The sequence below is a fragment of the Phymastichus coffea genome, unplaced genomic scaffold (genome assembly GCF_024137745.1).
Source record: "Phymastichus coffea isolate CEN01 unplaced genomic scaffold, Cenicafe_Pcof_1.1 PCOF00067, whole genome shotgun sequence".
In the NCBI taxonomy this organism is placed as follows: domain Eukaryota; kingdom Metazoa; phylum Arthropoda; class Insecta; order Hymenoptera; family Eulophidae; genus Phymastichus; species Phymastichus coffea.
In genome coordinates this window covers 712238-738263 of record NW_026706878.1, presented here as the reverse complement: position 1 = coordinate 738263, position 26026 = coordinate 712238, and the positions used below count along the sequence as shown (strand labels likewise).

At 40.6% G+C, this 26026-nt stretch overlaps 1 protein-coding gene across 1 annotated transcript in view; it reads left to right on the top strand.

The window, feature by feature from the left end:
- Nucleotides 1-26026, top strand: part of LOC131667519 (nidogen) — a 425923-nt gene that overhangs the window by 238764 nt on the left and 161133 nt on the right. The window contains exons 9-10 of the mRNA XM_058940985.1: nt 18026-18154; nt 18241-18339. Coding sequence (XP_058796968.1) covers nt 18026-18154; nt 18241-18339 — 228 coding nt within the window. The remainder of the gene's footprint in view (nt 1-18025; nt 18155-18240; nt 18340-26026) is intronic.

Genomic DNA, 26026 nt, shown 5'->3' with positions numbered 1-26026 from the left:
GCTTGATGTGATTCCGTCAAATGTTCTGGTTTGAGGATTACTCAAGAAATGACATGTGAATTCCTACTGGCTTAGGAAATATCGAGTTTGTGGTTATAGGGTTTCAGCAGACTGAACACTGTACTATACGCGAACACTCGTACTTCTGATGCTATTATGCGTGTGCACTTATAGGCATGAGAAGTGAATATTGAGTTTCGTGTTATTATAAGCCTACAGTAGAATGTTCAGATCCAACATTTTTCAAACGACCATATCTCCGTTGATAAAATTATAAAATTAATTTTGAATAGTGCTTTTTGTAGCCAAAAAGTTGCTCTTTTAGGAACTGTGGTCAGAACTGCGCAGAAAAAATCCTTCGTCATGTTACAGTTGGTCAAATATAGTAAAAAAGCGTATTTTTAACGCTTTTAGGTTAAAATATCTGAAAAACTAAGGGTAATAGACCAATTTTGATCCCAGATTAGAAATCAGCGCATGAAAATCTATTAAATATGCTGTTTGGTTTCAGGTTTTTGACTTTTGTAAAATTTTGTTGGCCTATGTTATCTAAATAATATATTATCCGAATCGGAAAAAACATTTCTTTATAGTTTGTTGAAACAATTGCGATTTAAATAAAACGTATCACTTCCTCGAGAAATTTTCGTATACCACTGGATTCAACTGCTCAAAGCTCATAAGAATAACCAGTTTTTTTCATTGGACATCTTAATGCATACGGGAACATACTCAGTTCTTGGACTACCCACCAATATAGATAAACAAGTTGCGAACTGCATTTGCCAACTTTATGAAAAAATCTGGAAATCATAACAATTTTATATCTTGGCGAAAAATGATCGCAGCTTTAAAATTCCAACGTGATCGTCTTCTTTCAGACCAAAGCTTTTAAAAAAACTATTGTGGACTAAAAAAAACTGAAAAATATATGTTGTATAAACATGAAACGAGATAGCTGCTCGTCATCAATTATTTTTAGGGTGAGGAAGAAATAAGGCAATATCGCTCTAAATAATCTAGAGAGGATTCGAAAGAGAAAGGAGAAATAAGAGTTGAACTCAATTGTTCTAGTAATCAATAGCCTTATATTCTACTCACTGGTCTTAATCTATTATATAGGAAAAACCGCGACACTGCTCGGTCTGCTGCCCGACGAAATTTCGCCACGATGATAACGCTAATACCGGGGTAATAAAGGACAGTCACAATAGCCGGCGGACGGACGACTAGCTATCGATACTTTGAACGTGCGAGGACGACTACTACGTCTAAGAGAAGAGAGAGAGAAAACTTCAAAGGCACTTGATCTTGATCAAGCTGCTGGACTCCTCGATAAGCGGGAAGCGGCAGACCTCCTTTCCTCAGAGCGTGTCTTTGCCTTCCTCGTGAGCAGCTTCCTCCGGGATTCTCGCTTACGTCTCTCTTTGCCTCCTTCTTCTTCTCTTTTGGCCGAGCGTTATGTACGCTTCTCCTCGTTAGCTCGTACTCTTGCTTGTAACTCTGATTGACCTTATCTCTCGCTTCCTCACTGGCACCTAACTGACTGACTCTCTAGAACTTGACTCGCTGACTCTCTAGAACCTAATTCATTCTCTCGAACCTGACTGACTAATTTCCGCTCTTCTTCCCTCACTCACTCTTTCTTTCTCTCAAACGCTCGTGCCCCCACTTGACCTAATTTTACGGCGGCACACGACGTCGCTAATCGGTCGCGTGCCTGCTATGAACCGTTGTCCAATACCGGTACTCGGTCCCTTATCTCTCTCTTTTTTCTTCGCTCTTTCCTTTTTCTTGCTCGTTGTCGTCCTCGTTAATCCCACTCTCAGCTCGTCGATCATTATTAACCACTGAAAAAAAAACCGCACTTTTGAAATACGCCCAACGTCGGTTGTTAGGCCAGCCGAGACTAGAGAAAGGAGAGGGAGCGGCGCACAATGCGAATTCTCAGCCGTTTTTGTGTCATAATTCCCTCCGCAGGCTAATTTTCACTTAAATCGGATAATTTGTTTTTAAGTACTCATTATAATTTGTACTTTGAGAAAATTGTCTAAAACATACACACATGAACACACACAATAATTCAATATCTAGTCGACTGGTTATCGATTACCAGGTTATTCAGTCGAATTTCAGGTGGTTATTTGATTTTGAAAAACTATTGTATTTTTTCAAAATAGCGTAATATCATTAGCGGCTGATATTGGAAGGTAAATTATTTCGGATTGTTAGCACTATTCTCTTAAAGTACAAAGAATAATCAGTATTTTAAAAAAATTACCTAATTTAAGTAAAAATTGGACTGCGGAAGGAATTTTGACACAAAAATGACTGAAAATTCCCACTGTGCGACGTATGACCAACGTGTCATCGCCTACTCCCGTCACAAACAATAGAATAATAACAACAAATCAAAATATTTAACTCTCGTGAAACTCTCTATGGTTTTTGAACCGGTTATCACATCTTAAAAAAGAACGACATTTAAAAGTTTATACTCGTACTTTTAGCTTGAAAATGCGTGAACAAGCAAGTTTAGATATTTTTACCCGACTTACAAATATATCATTAAAAATTGTTATTTTCTTCAAATTCAAACATTTGAAAAATTAATAAAGATAAAAAAAAATTCTAAACAGAGAAAAGATGTCTTCTTAGATGAAAAATATAAATTTTAAGTAAAATAAGGAATTCGGAAATTAATTTTTTCTTTTTTTTTCATGGATTCCAAAAATAAAAATATTCACATTTACGTTAATAAATGTGTGTGTGTGTGTGTGTGTCTGTATACTTTAATAAATTTACTTCTTATAAACACTCGCTCGTATGCAAGGCTTGTCGACGCTTACAGCCTGAGCTAGCAGCAGTTCACGCTGTACGCTTTCATACAGGAAACTAGACGATAAATGGTTGAACAAGATAGAATCGGTTTCCCGGGGTCAATGTCACGTTTGTGTAGCGGTAGCGCAACAGTATATTACAATGTTAAAAAATTTATAATAGAAACGGGTAGTGTCGAAAACAGACGTAATAGAAAGTATATAGACAACACGTGCCAACAAAGATAAATATATTATCCAAATATTTTTTTATAGAATAGACGTTTAACAGTACCTCAAATAACTGTTTTTGCTATTGAACATCTAACAAATAAAATCAGCGAATGTAGTGTATTCCGAAGACTCTGTGAAAAAGGACTTCATGGTCCAGTGGTTATTAAAAAACCACTTCTAAAACCTGCAAACTTAAAAAAAAGATTGTAATGGGCAAAACAACGTAAAAATTGGATAATTCATAAGTAGGAAAAAATTCTTTAGAGTGATGAGACCAATTCGAGATTTTTGAAAGTGAAAGAAAAGTTTATGTAAAAAGAAGAGTGGGTGGAAAGTTGTTAAGTACATATTTAGTTCCAAGCGTTAAACACGGAGAAGAATCCATAATGGCGTGGAGCTGTTTCGCAGGGTCACAAATTGGTGGTGGTCTCATAAAAATCGATAGGATTTAAAAAAAAGATGATACAAACAAATCTTACATAAGAACGTTTTGCCATTAGGAACTCGGTTTGTCGGTACTCCCATTATTATTTTTCAACCCGACAATGATTCCAAGCATACCTTAAAAAACCATAAAAATTACTTGGCGAATCTTGAAAAGAAAACGAAACTTACTGTTATGGAATGGCCACCTCAGAGTTTAGACCCTATTGAGTTTCTTGGGGAAGAGCTAGATCGTGCAGTTAGAATGATTGTAATTGTGCTTTTATGATGTAGATAACTCTACAAATCGAATGGAAAATAATATCATCAACCACTCTCAATATACTTATTGAAAGGATACCAAGAATTTGCATAGCCCTTATTAAAGGAAAATGTAGTCACTTTGATGAAAAAAAAGTTTAGTTTCATTCACATTTTAGTTTCATTTATTATAAAAGAAATTCAAGATATTTTTGTTCTATTGTAAAAACTGATTTATTTACTATATTTTCTATTATTTTTTATTTATTTATTTTATTGTTAGTTATAAATAAATAGTTAATATGTTCTGATTATTATGATTATTTAATAAAATTTAAACATTTTTTCAACCGAAATGTAAATTTTTTCCGAATACCTTATTTTACTTAAAATTTATATTTTTCGTGTAAAAAGACATCTTTTATCTATTTACAACTTTTTTGTATCTTTATTAATTTTTTAGATATTTGAATTTGAAGTAAGCAACAATTTTTACTGATATACGAGCAAAAATTAACGTCTAAACTTGTTTGTTCACGCATTGTCAAGCTAAAAGCATACGTCTTTCAAATGTCGTTAACATTTTTAAATGCGATAACTAGTTCAAAAAATATACAGTTTCATGAAGGTTAAATATTTTGATTTTTTATTATTATTTTATTGCTAATAAAACATACATTTTTAGTTCTTTTAGTCCGCAATAGTTTTTTTTATTCAAAACTTTAGACTCACAAAAGACGGTCACGTTAGAATTTTAAAGCAGCGATAAATTTTCGCCAAGATATAAAACTGGTGCTTTTCAAATTTTTTCCTGAAGTTGGCAAAAGCATGTGACGGGGAGTGTATATGTATATTGTTAAAAATTGGAATGGTTATTCGCACACAAATAAGATTATAGGTGAAATGACGCTTCAATCTAGAATCGCAATTGTCGTCACCTCTCTAAATTTTCGTAGTATTTATTTCTGGTTGTTGTAAATGATATTTACGACAACGACATGGTAAAATACATTATATTCGATGTAAAATTTTCCGCTCTACACGATGGTGTACTTTTTATCTTCGTACATACTGCCGTTTTTATATAAAATGCAGAAAATAAAAGAAATTCCTTTTTCTCAAAACTTGTCACCCGTTTAGAAAATAAAATTATATATTCATAATTCTAATGGTCGAAAACCCCTTGGTAATATGTTGGCAATATTTCGGAGTCGCTTTTTTAAATCAAACCCTTATTGGCTGGACAATATCTGTGAAAGGCCAGAATATCATCGTGATAAAAACTTATTAAAATGACTGTACTTTATACATTTAGAAAAGAGATTATCTTAAGTTATTTTTTCTTAAAAGTAAATGTCTTATAAGTTGTACTAATAAACAATCAATAAGAAGAGGAAATTTGTAAAGTTAACCACTAAATAAGAAATACACATCTCAGATAGAGGCCTGAGAGTTTATACCACTATATACAGTGCTCGCGTTACAAGACAAGGCTGGCATTGTGGTCTCAGACTGCTCAACCTCTTCAATACTATTATCGCGATTCTGCACAAGCTTTGAAGATTTGACACGAAACCGCTCAGGCGATGTGAAAAGTTTGAGTATTAAATAATATCATAATCAAGACACATAAATTTGTGATACAAATCGCTTAACTTAGATAAATCGTAGAAACTATATTCGATTTAATACAACAATTGTGTATTGCAAAATTATTTATAAATCATAGTTGTGAATTAAGTTGTGACGGTTAGTTATTTATTGATACACATAAAAAGTTTATATTCGGAATCTACGTATCAAAATTAACTAATCAAGAAGTTCATTAACGCAAATTGTTACATAATGGTTATTTGCATAGAAATAAGATTATAGGTGAAGTGACGCCTTAATTTATGCAACCATTTTCCATATTTTTAGGTGTATGAGGAATTGCTGTTGTATAGTGATCTTTCTTTCTTAAAAAAATGATGGCCTAGAAAGTAAAGGTAGTTTATTCGTGGTCTGATTGGCCGAAACATAAATATGAGATCAGCTGCTGTGTGATAATATATATTGCGTATATTCATGAAACTTACACCATGTTAAAGTTTACCTAAAAATAAAAACAAGCATTTTGATTTTATTAAATTACGTAAAATATTAGAAAATTATTTTGAGGATGCACTAATTACAATCGTGGACATTACCGAAGTATGTTACTTATATCGTGAAGGAGACGATTGTAGAAAAATATAATATTTTTAGAACTTACATTGCATTTTTTATCGTGTTATTGAAAATTTTTTATGATTGTTTATATTTATATTTATATTCAAATGATAAAAATATAAAACGTTTTTAAATCATAAGTATATAACTGTATATACGAGGGGTGTTCAAAAAGTAAGGTGACTTTATGGTTTCCTCAAAATATATTTATTTATTGGTCAATATTTATATTGTCCTCGTCTAAGTAATTCCCATTAGATATAATACACTTGTGCCAGCGCTTTTTTCAATCAAAGCACTTTTGATAATCATTTTGAGGTATAGCCTTGAGTTCTTTTAGCTATGCAGTTTTTATCTCCTCAATCGATGAAAATCAATGTCCTTTCGTGGGTTTCTTAAGTTTTAGGAAAAGAAAAAAGTCATTCACAAATCCGGTGAATACGGAGGCTCAGGCATGACTGTGGTATTGGTTTTGGCCAACAAATCTCTCACAAGCAACGATGAATAAGCAGGTGCATTATCGTGATGCAAAATCCATTAATTGTTTTCCTAAAGTTCCGGAAGTTTTTTGCGTATTGCCTCTCGCAAACGACGCATAACTTCAAAGCAATACTTCTTATTGGCCGTACGACCTTGTGATAAAAATTCCTGATGACTTACTCTGCGGTAATTAAAGAAGACAGTGAGCAAAACCTGATCAAATGTTAACATTTGATCAAACTTGACGTGCTTTTTTGGGTGTTGGATCTTCTGGAGTCTTCCATTAGGACGATTGGACTTTGGTTTCGACATCATAACCATATACACACTATTCATCACTAGTTATAACTCTTTTGAGAAAATCAGGATCTTTATTGACTTTGTGAGGGGGAGAGGGAGATGGAAAAATAATTTAATTTATTCTTCCGGCCTCAACTGCCACCAGCGGTGCAGTCAGTTAATCGTTACAGCTTTAATTTTTGTAATTGGGCGCTAGCTACCGTCCTCGCGTTAGAAGGGCGGGTAGCGCTGCAAATCGGCTGGTTCTGTTCGCTGAATATCGGGTCGCTGATTTTCTTTTTCTCGCACTGGTCTTGTTGGCCACTTATAAGTGTGACAAAAAGGGGCGCGAAGACCTAATATACGTACGAGAAGAAGTGCAAGTGGCGGCTAGTCAAAAAATGTCGGGGCAGGGACTCTCTTCAGAAGCAGGTCTTCGGAGCGACGTCTCAAGGTGACATATCAGCGATCCGGGAACGGTGAAGAGTGGTAAGGGGGGCTCAATCTCTCGCGCACACAAAATGGCGTCCCGGTGTCAACGTGCTAGCCGGTTTCGCGTAATCCGACAGCGATAGCTACGGGGGAATGCGGAGTCTTGACAAGGTTGAATCAGAGATAACAACTTATTACCGGAAATTATCATTTATTAAGCAATTATGGTCAATTCCCCGGTATGCCGGGGTCTATTCTCCAGTTAGCGACGATGTCCACCTACAGCGGTCTATCTAATGTCCAGATTCTATTTAATTTCGCGAGTAGCGCACCACGACGCGATCGCGATCTGTTTCGCGGTGAGCGCGGCTTGTCGAAAATCGATGGGGAGCGAAGGGAATTGCAGGAAGATTATAACAAAAGATGGCCACAGAATGGTTAATTAATACCAATTAATTAATTAATTAACTCCCGTTAATGCGCGGGTAAATCGGTGATCACACGAAGGTTAGATGGCACTGGTCGGTTGACGACGATCGGATTTGCGGACGAGCGCGAAATAAGGAAGAGGAAGAAAAGGGGTACTCACTTTTTTTGTCACGGGTTTTTATCTCATTGGTCTAAATTGTTGCTAAGTCAATTATCAGCGCCGTCTATATTAGTATTGTAGCCCGCGCAATTTTATTACTAGTCGGGTCTTGGCACCTAATTCCCTTATTTGTCGGTTAGATAGCGTCGGTTTTACCTTATTCGTCAATCTACTCCTATCCTACTTGTCATTGGTCGGTCTAGTCGTGCGCGTTGGTCAGTTTCGCGTCGTTATCACCTATCCTTTACGCGCAGACGCTCGTTAGCCCTACCGATTGCCCCTACACAAGTATCGGTATCGTCTATCTCGCTTACACGCACACTTTACGCTATTCTCGCGTAAAGCGCCTAATAAACGCCAAATCTCGCTCTTGTAGTAATGCCGATTGGCGATCGGAAGGGCCCTTGTTGCAGGGAGGGGCGGGGAGGAACGGTCGAGGCCACCGGACTCTAGGCACGCTCGGTCACGGGGGTCTACTCAGGAAAGATTGCAGGACCCACTATACCTGGTAATTAGTCCTGACCACTAACACATAAAACACATAGTAGATGGAAGGAGATGAAAATGAGATGAAAGGTAAAGAAAATTTTGCAGGTACTAGAGTGCCGCCTGCGCCCATCGACTCAGGAGAGTCACTGGAGCTGCCCGGCTCCCCCGTTACACCAATAGGAAACCTGGTTGGTGGACGGGTAATTGCGACAGGAAAAAGGACAAGGTCGACGTCATCAGAATCCTGGGACGCTGTGGGGAGTAAGATACGAGAGCACTGCTCACCATACACAGCGTCCTAGGATAAATGACGGAGAAGACGAACGTCCAAAGAAACGTGAGCCGCATAATTACGGACGGTATGGCTGAGATATATGAGGCTGTAGAAATTTGTATGTATGAACTGAAGCGAATGCGACAGATCAGACAGAAGACGAATGTAACGGAAAGGCGAGCGAATGTAATGGAGGAAACTTCAGGACATAAAAGGCGACGGCTAAAACAGATCCCATGCCCAGACCAAGTAGATGACGAAAGACGGAGAACGCTCCTAGACGTTGCTGCCACACAGAAAACGCCGGGGGTGAATGCCGGAAACCAACAGACACCTGACGACGGGCATACCACTCCACAGACTCCTTCGGAGGATGTTGAGATGAGAGCGGAAGTGTCAGAGGACTGGGCCACCGTCGTAAAAAAGAAAAAGAAAAGGAACAAGAAAAAGACCGACAAGGAGACGGTACAAAAGACGACAGACAGACACAGAAGCCGAGGATCGGAGTGTCCCAACCTGAAAACCAAGCGCGGGACCATTCTGATCAAGCCGGCGGAAGAACAACTGTACGCCGATGTCTTACGGACTATCAGACAGAAGGTAGACACCAAGACAGACAAGGTAGACGTTCGGACGATTAGAAAAACCAAGGACGGTGCTGTATTAATGCGGCTGGAAATGTCGCAAGGATAGGACTTCCAAAGGACACTTCAGAAAGTATTAGGACAGACTGCGACAGTAAAAGACTTAACTTCCAGGGTGACGCTGGAGTTTGCTGACTTGGACTGCGTCACGACGGTACAGGACATCATAAACTAAATACGGACTCGGAGCGGAAAGTGCATCTCTTTGCGCCAAACGCATATGGGAATGCGCGAGCCGTTTTCGAGTTCGACACGATGGAAGTAACGAGACTGATGGGCAGGGAACGCATCAAAATAGGATGGATGAATTGTCGAGTTCGACTACGCATTCATCCTCAAAGATGCTTCAACTGCCTCGGGTACGGACATACGCGGAGAGAATGTAAAGGGCCGGACAGAAAGAACTGTTGCATGAAATGCGGACAGACGGGTCACGTGGGCAAGGAGTGTAAAAAGACTACTGACTTCTTCCTCTATAAGGGGATAGAAGGGCAGAACCTGGCCCACGTGCTTGGATCAGGCGGGAGCGCCGTATACAGAGCAGCGCTGATGGAACTGAAGACGAAACAGAAAAAATGACCCTGACGATACTACAGTGCAATGTGAACAGGAGTAGCGTAGCACACATGCTCCTCCCTCAAATTGCGATGGAGATGAACTCAAACGTGCTTGTTATAAGCGAACAATACAGGAACAGACCTGAGCCATCGTGGTTCGCTAGCAAATCGAACACGACAGCGGTGTGGGTACGCGGAAACGAAGCGATGCGAGTCTCGGCATACGGGTCCGGGGCGGACTATGTTTGGGTGAAGGTGGGCACTGTCGTTATCGTCAGTGTATACCTGTCACCGAACTATTCCGGGTTGGATTATGCCGACAGACTTACAGATATCGAAGAAGCAGTGAGGAATATATCCGGAAATACGATTGTGGCGAACGATTTTAACACGTTTCAATTGAGTGAGGTATGCCCACGACAAACAGACGCGGACGGCTACTACTAGAGATGGCCGCGATGCTGGAACTAGTAGTGGTAAACGAGAGAAAGACGGCGACATTTAGACGACCGGGGTGGGGTCAATCTATACCAGACGTGACCTTGGCCACAGATAGACTACTGACGTGAATAAGAGGATGGAAAGTGATCGAGGAATATACAGCCAGTGATCACCAATACATCATCTTTGAAGTGACAGACGAAAATACGACTAGACGCAGAGGTAACGTGTTACCCCCTCTACGAAGGGACACGAAACACCTGGACAGAAAAGAACTCGACAGACTACTGCAAAATGCAGAGCCTTTTACGAAAACCACTCGAAGTGATATGGACCGTGACTCGGCGGAGAAGTTAGTTGAGGAGGCGGAAAAATACCTCCGTTACCTATGCGACGCTACGATGCCGAAAAAACGATACGGACGCGACCGGCGACAGATGTACTGGTGGATGCAAGAAATCGCAGAGATCAGACGCGAATGTCACCGGCGACGTAGACAGGTACAAACAAAGAAACAGACATGACGAAGAAGCCTCAGAGGCATACAAACTTGCCAGAAAAAGGCTGAGACAAGCTATAACGGACAGCAAACGACAATGCTGGACACGACTGACAGACGAGGTGGACTCGGACCCGTGGGGGGATGGGTTACAAAATTGTGACCCGGAAACTAGGCGTCCGAGCTCTACCGGAGACAAAAGACGCTAGGATAATGGAAAAGATAGTTGAGGGTCTTTTTCCAACGTATCCTGACAGAATCGATGACATGAACACAGACGAAGAAATAGAATGTCCTTGCTTCCTTTCCTCGTTCATACGAGCGACAACCTTGCTGAAGATGAACAAGGCTTCTGGACCAGACGGTATACCGGGTGAACTGCTACGGTATGTAGCAACTCGACGGCCCGATATACTCTTGCAGTTGTACAGTGGGTGCCTAACAGCGGGTGTTTTCAATAAACTCTGGAAGAACGCGAGGTTGGTACTCATTGGCAAAGGCAAGGGAGACCCAATAAGCCGAATTCGTATAGGCCCTTGAGCCTCCTCAACACGACCGGCAAATTATACGAACTCTACTGAGACCAAGACTGAACGCGTCGGTGCAAGCCGCTGGCGACCTATCGGACCGACAACACGGCTTCCGGAAAGGACGCTCAACGATAGAAGCAATCACAGACCTGAGACAGGTAGTTGACAGAATGAACGAGATTTGCTACGGAGCCAGACCTATAACGCTCCTAGTAACATTAGACGTAAAGAACGCCTTCAACTCTGCTAGATGGCTGGATATTCTGAGTGCACTAGACGGCTTTCAGATGCCCGCCTACCTTCTAAGAGTCTTGAAGAATTACTTAAAGGACCGAAGACTGACGTATGAAACGACGGGAGGACGGAAGTACGGGAAAATTATAGCGGGGGTGGCACAAGGATCAATATTGGGTCCCGACCTCTGGAATGTACTGTACGACGGACTAATAAAGTTCGACATGCCCCCGGACACGCGTCTGGTCGCCTACGCTGACGACATCGCAGTCGTAATAACAGCCCGCGACACACATCTAGCTCAGCTCAAGCTGAGCTAGGTGATGAGGCGTTTGGATGGATGGATGACAGACCACGGACTGAGCCTGGCTTTTTTTAAGACAGGCTTACTGATACTGACGAGACAGAGAATAGACACGATAATACCGATGACCATAGGTACGGAGCGACTGGAGACCAAAAGTGAGGTAAAGTACCTGGGGATGACTCTAGATATGAAATTGAATTTTTGGCCCCACATACGAGACGCGACCGCCAGAGCCAGCGAAAGGACCAAGGCCTTGAGTAGGCTGATGGCAAACACGAAAGGACTGAGACCGAGTATACGAAGACTGTTGATGGGCGTAACCCACTCCATCATGCTTTATGGAGCAGAGGTATGTGCCAACTCGTTACGGACGAGGAGACGCGCAAAGACTATGACGAGCGTACAAAGAACGGGAGCGCTAAGAATCGCGTGCGCGTACCGAACAGTCTCGGAAAACGCGATATTCGCGATCGCGGGCGTTATCCCGATCGACCTCTTGGCAGGCGAAAGGAAACGTATTTACGACCAAAGTGCGACCGTAGGGAGGGCCGACGCTGCAACAGAGGAACGAACGAAAACGACAGAACAATGGCAAACAAGATGGACGACAGACGTTCAAGGACGCTGGATCCACACACTGATACCAGACGTTGGTCCGTGGAAAGACAGAAAATACGGGGAGGTGAATTTCTATCTCACCCAGTTTCTGACCGGACACGGATACTTCCGAAAGTACCTGCACAGAATAGGTAAGGTAACTTCCCCAGACTGTGTGTACTGTAGGGGGTCTTGGGACGACGCGGAGCACGCGTTTTTCGTGTGCGATCGTTGGGCCGAGCAAAGATTGAGACTGAAGACAGAATTAGGGCCGATTACGCCAGAAAACGTGACGAACGTAATGTTGACAACAGCTGACTCATGTCGTAAGCTCGCGCTGTACGTTTCAAATGTGTTACGAAACAATAAGACTGATGGATGCTTGGAAATTTGAATGAATGAGAACATTTCAGAACCTACTCGGAAATGAATGAGTATTAAAGGGATGAATGTGTGCTTGGACACGCAATGACAGCCGCCCAGTCTGAAGTAATGTGATAAACAGTCCCGGGATGGTTGCGGTGCGAATAAGGAGAGATATGTTTGGTGGGTATTGGTGGCCTAAGCCACTGAGTCCCACACTTGGCGGGCTTCCGTCAGTTGTCCGTAAATGGATTCAGACTCTCCTCAAAAAAAAAAAAATTACACATTATCGAGGTTGCTGAATTAGAATACTGACTATTTGAATACGTACATTGAGAATTTTACTTGTGCTTTCAGAAATATTTCTTAACAGGCCTTGAAATAACCTTCAAGGTCATCATCATGGTCAAACACGAAACTAGTATAAAATTCTTCGTTGTAATTACTTTAAGAATGACCTTGACCTTTAAAATATCTTGTCTTGAAAAGATATTTGGAACTTATTTAGATTTAAATGACATTATAAACAACTAAATAATCGAAATATGAGCTCAATACAGATTTAAACGATAGATTAAGATTTATCGCTTAATATTTTTTCGATGTCAAGAATAAGATTTTTATTTAAAAACAATGTCTGACCGTGAAATGACCTTGAAGATTATTGCGAAGGTTAAAGTCAAGGTTACTATTGTATTGCTGGTTTAAAGTTACTTCAGAAAGATCTGTTGAGAAAATTTAGTTAGAGTAAATATCGGACTAGTTTGGGTATTTTTTTCAATCTACATACGAGGGGGGGTCAATAAATCTTTATATAATCCAAGAGATGGCGCTCGTCACGCTTAAATTATGATGTTTATGGCAAGCAATACTACTAACTAGATATCGTACAAAGTTTCAGCTCGATTCATTAAGTCATTTTTTTGTGAGCGTTGGTTGAACAGAAAGTTTTTGGTTTATTTGAAAAATGGTAAACAGAGTTTAGAGCGGTGATAAAACATTTTCATTTAAAAGGCCTTACATATAAAGAAATCACAGTTGAGTTGAACGCCGTTCATGGCAAGTCTGTGTTTAAGACTGTTTATAACTGGGTAAATGAATTTAAACGAGGCCGTACAACATCAAAAGATGAACCTCGTTCAGGACGCCTCTTAGAAGTGAGTACGCCCGAAATAGTCAATAAAATCCACGGTATGGTGTTGAGTGATAGAAGATTAAAATTGTGAGAATTAGTTGAGGTCACAGGGTTATCAAAGGGTACAATCATTTCAATTTTGCATGGAAAATTGGGGATGAAAAAAATATCAGCAAGATGGGTGCTGCGTTTGCTCACTGTTGAAAACAAACGAACCCGCATGGTCACCTTTGAGGCTCTTTTGGCACGTATACATCGTAATCCGGAAGACTTTTGGCGTCGACTCATAATTGTAGACGAAACACGGGTACACCACTATACTCCTGAAACCAAAGAACAGTCCAAACAATGGATTACCGCAGGAGAATCAGCCCCAAAGAAGGCAAAGACAGTAAAGTCAGCCTGCAAGATTATGGCCACGGTTTTCTGGGATGCGTATGAAATCATGTACATCGACTACTTGGAAAAGGGCCAGACGATCATTGGACAATATTATGCGTCATTATTAGATTAGCTGAAAGAAAAAATCAAAGAAAAACGTCCTCACTTGAACAAAAAAAAATGCCTCTTTTTGCAAGACAATGCTCGAGTTCACACGTGTGCAGTTTCGATGACAAAAATTAACGATTTAAAGTTCGAATTAATTGACCATCCACCATATTCGCCTGATTTGGCTCCCAGTTACATTTTCTTATTTTCTAACCTCAAAAAATGGCTTGCCGGACAACGATTCGCGTCGAATGAAGAAGTCATCGCCGAAGCAAATGCCTATTTTGATGGTTTTCAGAAATCATATTTTTCTGATGGCTTAAAAAAACTGAAAGGCCGTTTAATAAAATGTATCGACCTTCAAGGAGATTACGTTGAAAAATAAAAAAAAATTACATACGCAAAACTTTTTTTCCTTCTTTTTCTAAAGACTTATTGACCCTCCCTCGTAACTATAAGTTTTGACTTAGTCAGGAATTATATATCATTACCGTGGCAGTTTTACATTATTCCAAAAAGGAATAACTTTTGTTTGAGACCTGAAAGACTTAAATTGGATAAAAATTACGATCTGTAGCGATTTTTGTCTAATTTTGAGAACTGTGTCTCGGTCCGGGTTGCTGTGTGTGATAGTGTACGTCCGGAAGTGTAAGGATCGTGCGCATCGATTTGGACAGGTCCTGAGAGGTGTTTTTTCGCGAGGTCTCGAGGCTAATCGTATTTTCTTATGTGAGCTAACGGCAACAGCTGATCGGGCGTCCGCGTCTTCGTGTCGGAAGAGGATTTCGCGTCAGCCCTGTAGGTCGGGCTTTTTGTGTGATGACGCAATATCACAACTTCATTCAATATCTCCTAAGCGATGATCATGCGACGGTTCTTTTGATCAAAATTAAGCAATTTGGGAAAGAATTTCGCTGACACACGTCTCATGGCTAAAACATCTGAAAGAATATCATGGTATGAGCCAACCAATATGCCAACATCTTCTTCAACCTCTCTGATGGTGATTCAACGATTTTTTAACACAATTTCTTTCACTGCTTTAACGTTTACATCTGTTGATGTGCTGGGACGTCCTGGGCGAGGTTCGTCTTCAACATTCTCTCAGCCTTCTTGAAACAGTTTATACAACTTATACACATTTTTCTTACTCAGAGTAAACTCATCATATGTAATTGTCAACATTTCAAGAGCTTTAGAACATCGGATTCCATTTTTCACACAAAATGTAAAACTCTTTGCTCCATTCTTTTCGATAGAAGAAAATCGCCGAGATCACCGACCACTTCTAACCTCTGACGCCTCTGCCAGAAAAACAATACGTGCTATATAGTCACAACTATGAATATATGATCGGGGCGAGTATACCAACACAACAACAAAAATTTTAAACTTGAATGTAGGTAGCTCGCGAAAATTGAAAAGTCACCTTACTTTTTGAACACCCCTCATATATAGGGTGGGCCATTTTAAATGGACCAGTAGGTTTTCTCGGAAACTATGAGAGATAGCGAAAAATACTTTAGACAAAAGTTGCTCAACTTCGACGGGGCCACATTCCTATGACCTTACCTTTGATCTTGGAGGTCATGTTCAAGGTCATTTGAAGGTCAACTTTGTTTTCTTACATGGTAACCCCTATTTTTGACCCCGGATTCGGAAAGAGCGAGAAATTCTACCCAATTTTTGTTTAGGCCACAAATAAGTGTGCAGTCTATTTTGCTCTATTTATTCAAGATCATAAATGAAGAAGATAAGTGATTAAAGTATTTTAGCTTTATTATCTATTTACATTTATTAGATTTATTTACCAAGTTAGTCAATTGTTACAGTAAGTGTTCAAAAACATTCCCATCTCCTTGAATGTATAATTCGATCCTCCGATGAAAATTATCTACTGTCCTCAGTAGTACATCCTGTGGTATGCTCTGACATGCGATCCTGAGCCTGTCCATCATGTCTTCTCGGGTCGTTGGTTGTTCTTGATAAACGACATTCTTCAAGTATCCCCATAAGTAAAAGTCAAGACATGTTAAATCGGAAGATCGTGGTGGCCATACAACTGGTACATCACGATCGATCCATCTACCGTTGAATCTGATGTCCAGGTAAGCTCTAACATTTCTGTGGAAATGCGCAGGAGCTCCATCTAACTACATCCACATTCTCAGTTTTGTTTGGAGGTCTACTTCTTCCAGTAGTCCATCTAGTTCATTTTATAAAAATTGAGAAAAGTTTGCTCCATTGACATTTCCCTCAAAAAAATAAGGTCTAATCACATGTCCATTGATAATGCCACGCCACACGTTGATGCTCCAACGATGCTGATGATCTACTTGTCAATACCAATGAGGATTTTCAACTGACCAATAATGACAGTTGTGCCTGTTGAGCTCCCCATCATTTTTGAATATAGCTTCGTCAGAGAACATGACATTATGGAAAAAGTCCTGTCATTTTGAATCATTTCTTTTGTCCAATGACAAAACTCCAGTCGCCTTTCCACGTCATGTGGTTTGATGGCTTGAGTGGAAGTGATATGATATGGTCGGAATTTTCGTTTTCTCCAAATTCTAAGCACAGTTTGTTTTGGTATTCCAGTTTCTCTTTGGATTTGTATACAACTAATATGAGGATTCCCATGAATAATTGCCAATATCACAAGCACGCGAACATAATTCTCATCGTAAGTATGATGTTTTCGCGTACGAACTAAATGTCCTTCTTGAACTTTCACATGAATCCTTCGAATGGTGTTATGATGAGGGTGTCTTCGGTACGGGAAATGTTCTTGATAAAGTCTTGCAGCTCTACGATAATTCCCTCCGGCTAGACCAAGAATGAAAATAATATCGACGCGTTCATGTGCAGAATAATCCGGCATGGTCCAAAAAAAGGCTTTTTATTTAATTTTTAATAAAAATTTGTAACAAATAAATTCTCTTCAATGAACACAAAATCGTTATTCAGTGAAATAAGCGAATAAACTAAGCTGCAGTATCGATAAACAATTTTTGTTTTGTGGAAATGAAAAGATTCGATATGCCAAACCAGACAATGACAGGTACACGTATGTCAAAGTACATAAAGACACTTTACGGTAAATGTTACTTTTATTGGATAACATGGATGATTAAGCTAGAAAAATGTACGACCTTGCGCCTACATATGATAAAAGAGTTATTGGGTTCAGCTCTTTCCGAATCCGGGGTCAAAAATAGAGGTTCTCATTTAAGAAAATAAAGTTGACCTTCAAATTACCTTTAACATGACCTCCAAGGTCAAAGGTAAGATCATGAGAATTTGACCTCCTCAAAATTAAGCAACTTTTGTCTGAAAAATATTTCGTTATCTCTTATAGTTTCCGAGAAAACCTACTGGTCCACTTAAAATGACCCACCCTATATTTATGAATAAACAATGTCGTCGACTATGTCATACATAATGTCATGGGAACATTTTATTTTTATTTTTTAGTTATCAAATTTTCAATTTCACCTATAAAAGTTTTGATCTAATTTGTGCATTAAAATGAATACGAAGATAAGAAGAATGAGATGGTAGCGCGTAGCTCGCTGGATATCACTAGTGAAAGATAAAAGAAAAAATCAGATTGAACCGTCACACTATTTATCAGTTTTCATATAAACAACTCATATTTATCTTTTGTTAACACTTCTTTATTTATTAGTACATCATATTTAAGTATGCAATATACTTCTTATGTTTGCAAAATAGAAATATTGTCCTGCGAAGACACCCGATGTGGAGATTACGAACACTGCGTTGAAACAAATGGTGTACCAGTTTGCATTTGCATGCAAGGCTTTGATAAAACTGAAAACGGATGTTATCCCAGCAAAAGACGTAAGATACCATCATACTATAAATTATTATTTTTATTTATAAATAAATATGTTCATTAATCTAATATTTGGTTTTACGTTGCATAGTGCCTTGCAATCAAGCTAGCGATTGTTCTCCTTTGGCAACATGTGACTACAGTGAAGAGCATCAAGCTTATATTTGTACTTGTATTCCAGGATATCTTGGTAATTTGAAAATATGTTTTTTTGTATACATACGTAGAAATCAATCCGAAATAGCAATGTTTATTCAATCATTTTTTCATATATACAATGAATTCAAATTTCGAGCAAAAATTAAAGTTCAACTTTTCGTGCCCGTAGATGTTACAAAAAATTAAAAACCAGAATTGAAAATAAAAATGTTAAAAAATTGATTAGAGTCAAGTGGAGTTAACAATTAAATTTTTGACAGATAAATAATGATCCTTTAATGGTATATTACTCATTAATTCCCAAAGATAATTTTTATAAGTCTTAATACAGTTTTAAAAATGTTTTCGAAATAAAGCATTGTCTACAATACTATCACGTCGTGATCAGAATCAGAACAGGAACTAAAAATACGCTTCGTATGGAATATCTTCCATTTGTCAGACTCATTTGATTATGCGTTCTATTTATTATATAGGGATAGGAGAAGGAAACACCCCATGATTTTTTACGTAAAGTAGAGTTTTGTACACTTCAATGACATTTGTAATTTTTTTCATTCTTTCAGGTTGAATATTCAGTTTTTCGGCTTAATACTAAATCTGGTTTCAAATCGAATCAAATTTAAAAATTTCTATTAAAAATTCCTACTTTTTATTGCAGATTTAACTTCGACGAAAAATTTTACTTTCGGATATGATGTTACGTAATATTAAAATAATTAATTTTTCCGCCCTGAACAATATAACTGTTGAAAACTTAACTATTGCAAACTATTGAGGTGTTAAAAATATTTATGGGAAAGCCAAGTATATTTTTGCGAAATTAAGTAGAATATTTTATAGATATATTTAAAAAAACAATAATTAATTTCAGATGTAGAAAGTTTTGGTTCATCATAAATTATAACTACGAACTTTGTGAAGTATCGAGCTTTATAAAATTTATTGAACTTTCTTTGAAAATACAAATTTATTGACATTTATTTATTATTATTTTATTTATGTTTTTAGTATTTGTTTGTTGAGCGTCAGCTAAGGTCTTCAAAGAGGAAGTTGGTTAACGCCAAAAGTTACGGGCATTGTTCACTGTCGTTAGAAAATGGCTACGCCTTCTTGGTTTACATTAACCACGCGGGTCACCTATAACCGGGGAGATACGCAAGAAACCTAACCAATATTTCTTTCGATTTATGCGCATTCGGTTAACAGGATCGGTGAGATGCGCTTTGCTCAGACTCAGGTATTTAAAACTATGAACTCTTTCAGAATACTCTGAATAGGCTGTTGGTTCAAGGTGAAACGTCAATATGCCCGTTAAATTCGGCTTGTATAATTTCGGCGTATCAATGCATTAGCTCTTAACCTTCACAACCCAGCTACGATAACTATGAGGGAGGGTATGAAACTACAGGTTAATAAACAAATAAATGTGCAGTCATATCTTTATTAACAAACATACAGAGAACGATCAATGAACAAGTAGCACTTATTCATGAAGATTATACGTGGTGAAAGAAATGGATAATGGTTGCATTGCATATATCTCGGTTGAGTTACAAATCAAAAAAAATATAATGAATTTCGCACACTTCTGATCGAGCTTACAAATTAAGAAAAATATAACAAATACTGCACATTTCTTACTAAACTTTCACTCTTTCTCTCTCTCTCTCTTTCTCTCTCTCTCTCTCTCTCTCTCTCTCTCTCTCTCTTTCGTTCTTGGTACATTTACTCGAGTTCCAGGCATCCTTCCACCTTCTTATCCTTCAGGGCGGCCTCGATACACGTTGCCATTGCCTCCTAGTTTTCTTTACTCTTTAGTATCCTCGCCACTGTATTTTCAGGTACGATGTTGCCTATCTTCTGTTCTACTAGACATCTGTGTTCGTTCCAGTATCTACACACATAAAACGTAAGCTGTGCATCATCCTTGTCGTGTCCGCAACTCTTGCATGCTGGGATGTCTACTTTATTGTATTTGTATAAGTAGTATCTGAAGTAAGTAATGAGTGGTTGTGACAAAGAACGGCTACAACTTTCTCCACCTTCGAGTTAGAGCTGCCTATTAATCGAAACTATTATAGCGTTGCTGCTAGAGTATCGACGCAACAGTCCTGTTACCCGAGAGGTACGATGTGGGAGTTGGCATTTAACATTTGAACTGGCTAATCGAGACTTGACCAAAGCCCGCCTCTCATTATTATTTTTTTTTTTTACAAGGAGTTGCGGAATCCTTTTTGCAGATTCCCCTTAGTCTTTCTGACTAAGGGGTTATGTGAGACTCTCCAAATAGGCCTACCCACTAAACCGCCATCTTCTTGGTGTCCTTCCCCTAGCCAGGGACTATATTGATATTACTTCTGACTGGAGGTTCTGTCTGTGTTCGTTCGTGTCGTTTCTCCGTGTCTTGTTACGTCGCGTCACTTCGTCTGCTCAGTCATGTGTCAGGCAGCCGTCCGCGTTCTTACGTCTCAGTATAGTTTCCGTATAGGTAGCGACTAAGCGCCACCATTCGGATTCATGTAGCATGAGAGACACGATGTTATCGGGGGTGATGCTGCCGACCGTTTCTTCCAGTTCCTGTCTGAGTCTTGTCCAGCGGTCACACGCGAAAAACGTGTGTTCCGCGTCGTCTCGTTCGTGTCCACAGTACTTACAATCGGGTGTTCGTAGTCTGTTCATATTGTAGAGGTACCGTCGGAAGTACCCGTGCCCCGTCAAGAACTGGGTGACGTAGAAATTCACATCACCAAATTTCCTTCCGAGCCACAGCCTCAAGTCCCGTATCAATCGTCTTGTCCAGTTACCACCTCGTTCCTCTGTCCAGCGGCCTTGCCAAATGTCAATTGTCTTGTCGCATTCAGCGATTGCCGCGTTCTTTCGTCCTATGTCTGCGCTGCCTCCGTAGATCCTTTTGCGCTCAAAGGCTAAAAGATCCACGGGTATTACGCCAGCCACCACCAAAACAGCCTGCGCAGAGACTGTTCGGTAGGAGCAAGCGATTCGCAGTCGCCCTGTCTCTGTACCATCATCATCGTCTTACAGTATTTTTTTGTCTTCAGGGAGTCTGCCCATATTTCCGCGCCGTATAGAAGGATCGAGTGAGCTGTCGCCATTAACAGTTGTCGTTTTCCCGATCTCGGTCCCGTCATATTTGCCATCAGGCGACTCAAGGATGCTATCCTCTCTGCCGCTTTCCGTGTTGTTTTCTGTATATGGGGCTAGAAGTTCATCTTCGTATCGAGGGTCACCCCAAGGTACTTGACTTCCCTCTTGGTCTCTATCTCGCATGTCTCCACCCTCATGTGCAGTATCGTCTGTATGCATCTTATCGTGAGAAACATCAGTTCCGTCTTTTCTATTGCGAGTTGTAGTCCGTGGTCTGTCATCTATCGTCCAACTCGTCTCATGGTCTGGTTCAACGCCAGCTGCGCCAGCTCGGGAGACCTCTCCGTAATCACCACGTCATCAGCGTAAGCGACGAGGGTCACTCCGAGCGGCATACCAAGCCGAAGCAAGCTATCGTATAAACTATTCCAGAAGTCAGGTCCCAGTATCGACCCCTGTGCCACCCCAGCGGTGATCTGTCTCGTTACTAGTCCTTCGATCGTTTCGTACGTTATCCGTCTGTTTTTAGGTAATCCTCTACAACCCAAAGAAGGTATGATGGAATCCCGAAGTTGCTTTACAGCGCCTCCAAGATATTCACCCACCTGGCCGCGTTAAAAGCATTCCTAATGTCGAGCGTCGCCAGCAGCACTATAGGTCACGCCACGTGGCAGTGTCTGTCTAGTTCCAGGAAAGAGTCGATAACCTTTTGGATCGCTCCAATCGTCGATCGATCCCTCCTCAAACCAAACTACAAGTCTGAAAAACCCCCTCCGGTCTGTATGGCGTCTATCAGTCTCGGTCTCAGTAATTGTTCAAAGAGTTTACCAGTCGTGTCAAGTAAACTCAACGGCTGAAGGTGTGCCAAGATCGCTCCTACCTTTTGGAATAAGAACGAGCCTTGCCACCTTCCACCGGTCGCTGTACGCTCCTGTCGTCAAGCACGTGTTGTACAGGTTGAGGAGTATCTTCGGCCGTAGACGAGCCACGAGCCGAAGGATCTTGGCCGGTACTTCGTCTGGTCCCGGTGCTTTACCCGTCTTTATCGCATTCGTTGCTCTGGTGAGTTACTCAACGGCAAAGGCGGGAGGTATCAGTGCGTTTACGTCGTCCATCACGTTCGTCTTAATCGGCTGCGTCGGAAACAATCCGTCAACAATCCGTCCTGCTGTTTCCGCATCTTTAAGTTTCGGTGGGACTCGGGACCTTAGTTTGCCGGTCACGATCTTGTACCCGGTTCTTCAGGGATCCTCGTTCACCTCCTCGCAGAGCTTCCTCCAGTATCGCATCTTGCTATCCCGTATTGTTTTTGTCAGCGTCTTCCATGCTGTTTTGTATATGGCTTGAAGGTTTTCCCTTTCGGGTCCACCCCTGCCCTTGTCACTCGTCGCCGATTTTCCAGGCACATTCTACGTAGCTCGGCTTTCTCGTTCGTTCACCAGTATTATGGTTGTCTTTGTTGTACGAGGTGTGTTCAAATAATACCCGGAATTTTTAAATTTCGCGGGTCTGGAGAGTCCGATTCTCAAAATTTTTTTTTATTGTGTTGGTATACATGCCCCTGAAGTATGATAAAATTTTCAGCTATATTCACTGTTTACTTTGTCTGCGGTAGTCGCTAAGGTTTGACGTGTTTTTATGAGCTCGGCGATTTTCGTTTTTTAAAAGAAATGGATCAAAGAATTTGTATTAAATTTTGCGTAAAAAATGAAATAAAGTGTAACAAAGTGTGTGAAATGTTACAAAAAGCCTATGGTGAGTCTGCTATGAAAAAAACAAGTGTTTACGAGTGGTATAAGCGTTTCCAAGATGGCCGCGAAGACGTTGAAGATGACGAACGCTCCGGTCGACCCAGCACATCAACAATCGATGAAAATGTGAAAAAAGTGGAAAAAATGGTTCTGAATGATCGCCGAATCACTGTTAAACGACGTCAACGGCGATCCAAGTTTGCTTGAAAGGGTCATAACTGGTGATGAAACATAGGTGTACGGTTATGATGTCGAAACAAAAGCACAATCGTCCACCTGGAAGCATTCAACGTCACCAAGAGCGAAAAATGTACGTCAAGTTCGATCAGATGTGAAGGTTTTGCTTACAGTTTTCTTTGACTGCAGGGGCGTGGTGCATCATGAGTTCTTATCACAAGGTCGTACGGTTAATAAGGAGTATTACCTTGAAGTTATGTGACGTTTGCGTGAAGCAATCCGAAAAAAACGCCCCGATTTATGGAAAAACAATTCATGGGTTTTGCATCACGATAACGCACCTGCTCACTCGTCGTTGCTTGTTCGTAATTTTTTGACCAAAAACAATACCGTAGTCGTGCCCCAACCTCCATATTCACCAGATATAGCTCCGTGTGACTTTTTCCTGTTCCCAAAGTTGAAGAGACCCATGAAAGGACGGCGTTTATCCTCGATTGAAGAAATAAAGGCCGAATCGCTGAGAGTGCTCAAGGACTTACCAAAAAGTGAATATCAAGAGTGCTTTGAAGATTGGGAAAAACGCTGGCATAAGTGTATTATATCTGGGGGGGAGGGGATTACTTTGAAGAGGACCACATTGATGTAAACGAATAAATAAATATTTTTTTGGAAAAACGATAATTCCGGGTACTTTTTGAACACACCTCGTATCTGTCGACGTTTCGGCATTGTGCTTCTGCTCAAGATGTCTATTAATTTGGCCATCTCGTCTGTCAGTCTTTCCGCTCTTCGCCGGCCCGTTAGTTCAGGGGGAATTCTCACCTCTGGAGCTGGTGCTGCCATTTACTCCTCCGATAATTATCGTCCGTCGAGTTTACGTAGATTCCACCACGGGGATTGGTGGGTTCTCGTTCGTCTCGTTTCCGTCCGTCCCACCACTTCAAAGACGATGTACTGGTGATCGCTGGCTGTGTAGTCTTCGATCACTCGCCATCCCCTCAGTTGTGGCAGAATTCTGTCCGACGTCATCGTGACGTCGGGGATAGAGTCTCCGACACCTGGTCGTCTGTACGTCGGCGTATGTGCCGTATTTACCACTGCTAGATCGAGCCTTGCGGCCATTTCCAGCAGTAGTCGTCCGCGTCGATTCGTTTCGTTCATTCCCCACTCGGTCGCCCTCGCGTTAAAATCCCCCGCAACTATGACATCCCCGGGCTGATCCCTGATCCCGTCTTCAAGGAGTGCCGCCTTTCTTTCAAACTCCATCGCGGTGCAGTTGGGTGACAGGTAGATGCTGAGACAAGTGACAGCGCCAACTGTGATCCAGACGTAGTTGTCTCCGACACCGCGATTGAAGACTCTAGATTAGGTGCCACCCCTTACCCAGATAGAAGTGGTCTTTGTCTCGTTCGTGATGTATGTCTGGGTCGTCCTTCTCCTGTATGGTTCACACAGGATCAAGATGTCCGCGTCATATTCATTGGCTATCTGTGGTAGGAGCATGTCTGCGGTTCTACTTCGATTCAGGTTTCCCTGAATTATTCTGTCCATCTTCCGGACCGTCCCCTGCACTCCTCCAGCGCAGCCCGGAACATAGCACATCTGCCGCTTCCGGCAAGGTGGGCGACGTCCTTGTGCCCGGCCTCATTATTATAATTATTATTATTATTAATATTATTATTATTCAGATAAATTTACAGAGCTTAAAGAATCTCAGGCATACTTAGTAAAAACCATTGAATCGTTTTCCTCGTAATGGCACATTAGGGAGTTTCTCCAAGTCCTATAGTGTTGTTAAGATCAAATACGTTCTTCAGAGCTACAAATCAGGATCTAGGATCCCAGCCACTTCCAACGTTGTGATATCAGTCTTGGGTTAATACACTGGAAACGACAAGTTATTTTTTCTTCCTCATTACGCTACCTTCACTGGTAACTATAGCCCTGTGTTTTGTGTGTGTAACATTACTGTTCGGCTCGCAGAATTAATAAGCCCAGGATTTTGTTTTGATTTTGTGTTCCGTTGCCTTCTTAATATAGCCATTTCTGCAAGCTATTTAGGAGCTTACTAAGCCACCTTCGCATCGTTGACAGCACAACGATGCCGGATGTCATGTAGGCCAAAGTTAATATTTTTGCCAGCATTTTTTTTTTTTGTATTGGGTGTGCCGCGCCTTACGCTAGTTCGCGTTTGCTTTGTTTTTCTCTCTCTCGATCATTGCGATCTACGATTGCGCTCGCTTGTTGATGTTTGTATTCTAGCGTGAAACTAAAATCTTCAGGCCGAACTATCAAAGTCGTTATGTATTATTGTCGACGAAATAAATCACTCCTATTTTATTTCGTGTCACGCTCATTTTCGCCTAACTAACTCTCTACCAATCCACGCTTGTAGAAGTAAACCTATAACTTAATTTTTTTCATTTACCGTTTGGTTTCGTCATTTCGCGCTCGTTGTCAATTACGTGAAACGTGTACGTAGCAGCGCCGAGCATAACGAGAGAGGATCATGGAGATGGTTAGCCTTGTAGTGTGGGATGGAATTTTGCGAGAACGGTGAGCCACCGTGCGCCTGGACTAAGCTCTGCTAATTTTTTTTTTTTACTGGTTCAATCCCGGTAAAAGAAGCCGGCGCTGACTTTCACGGGCCGACGTTCGCTCTGGTTGGGAGAGGATCGAATG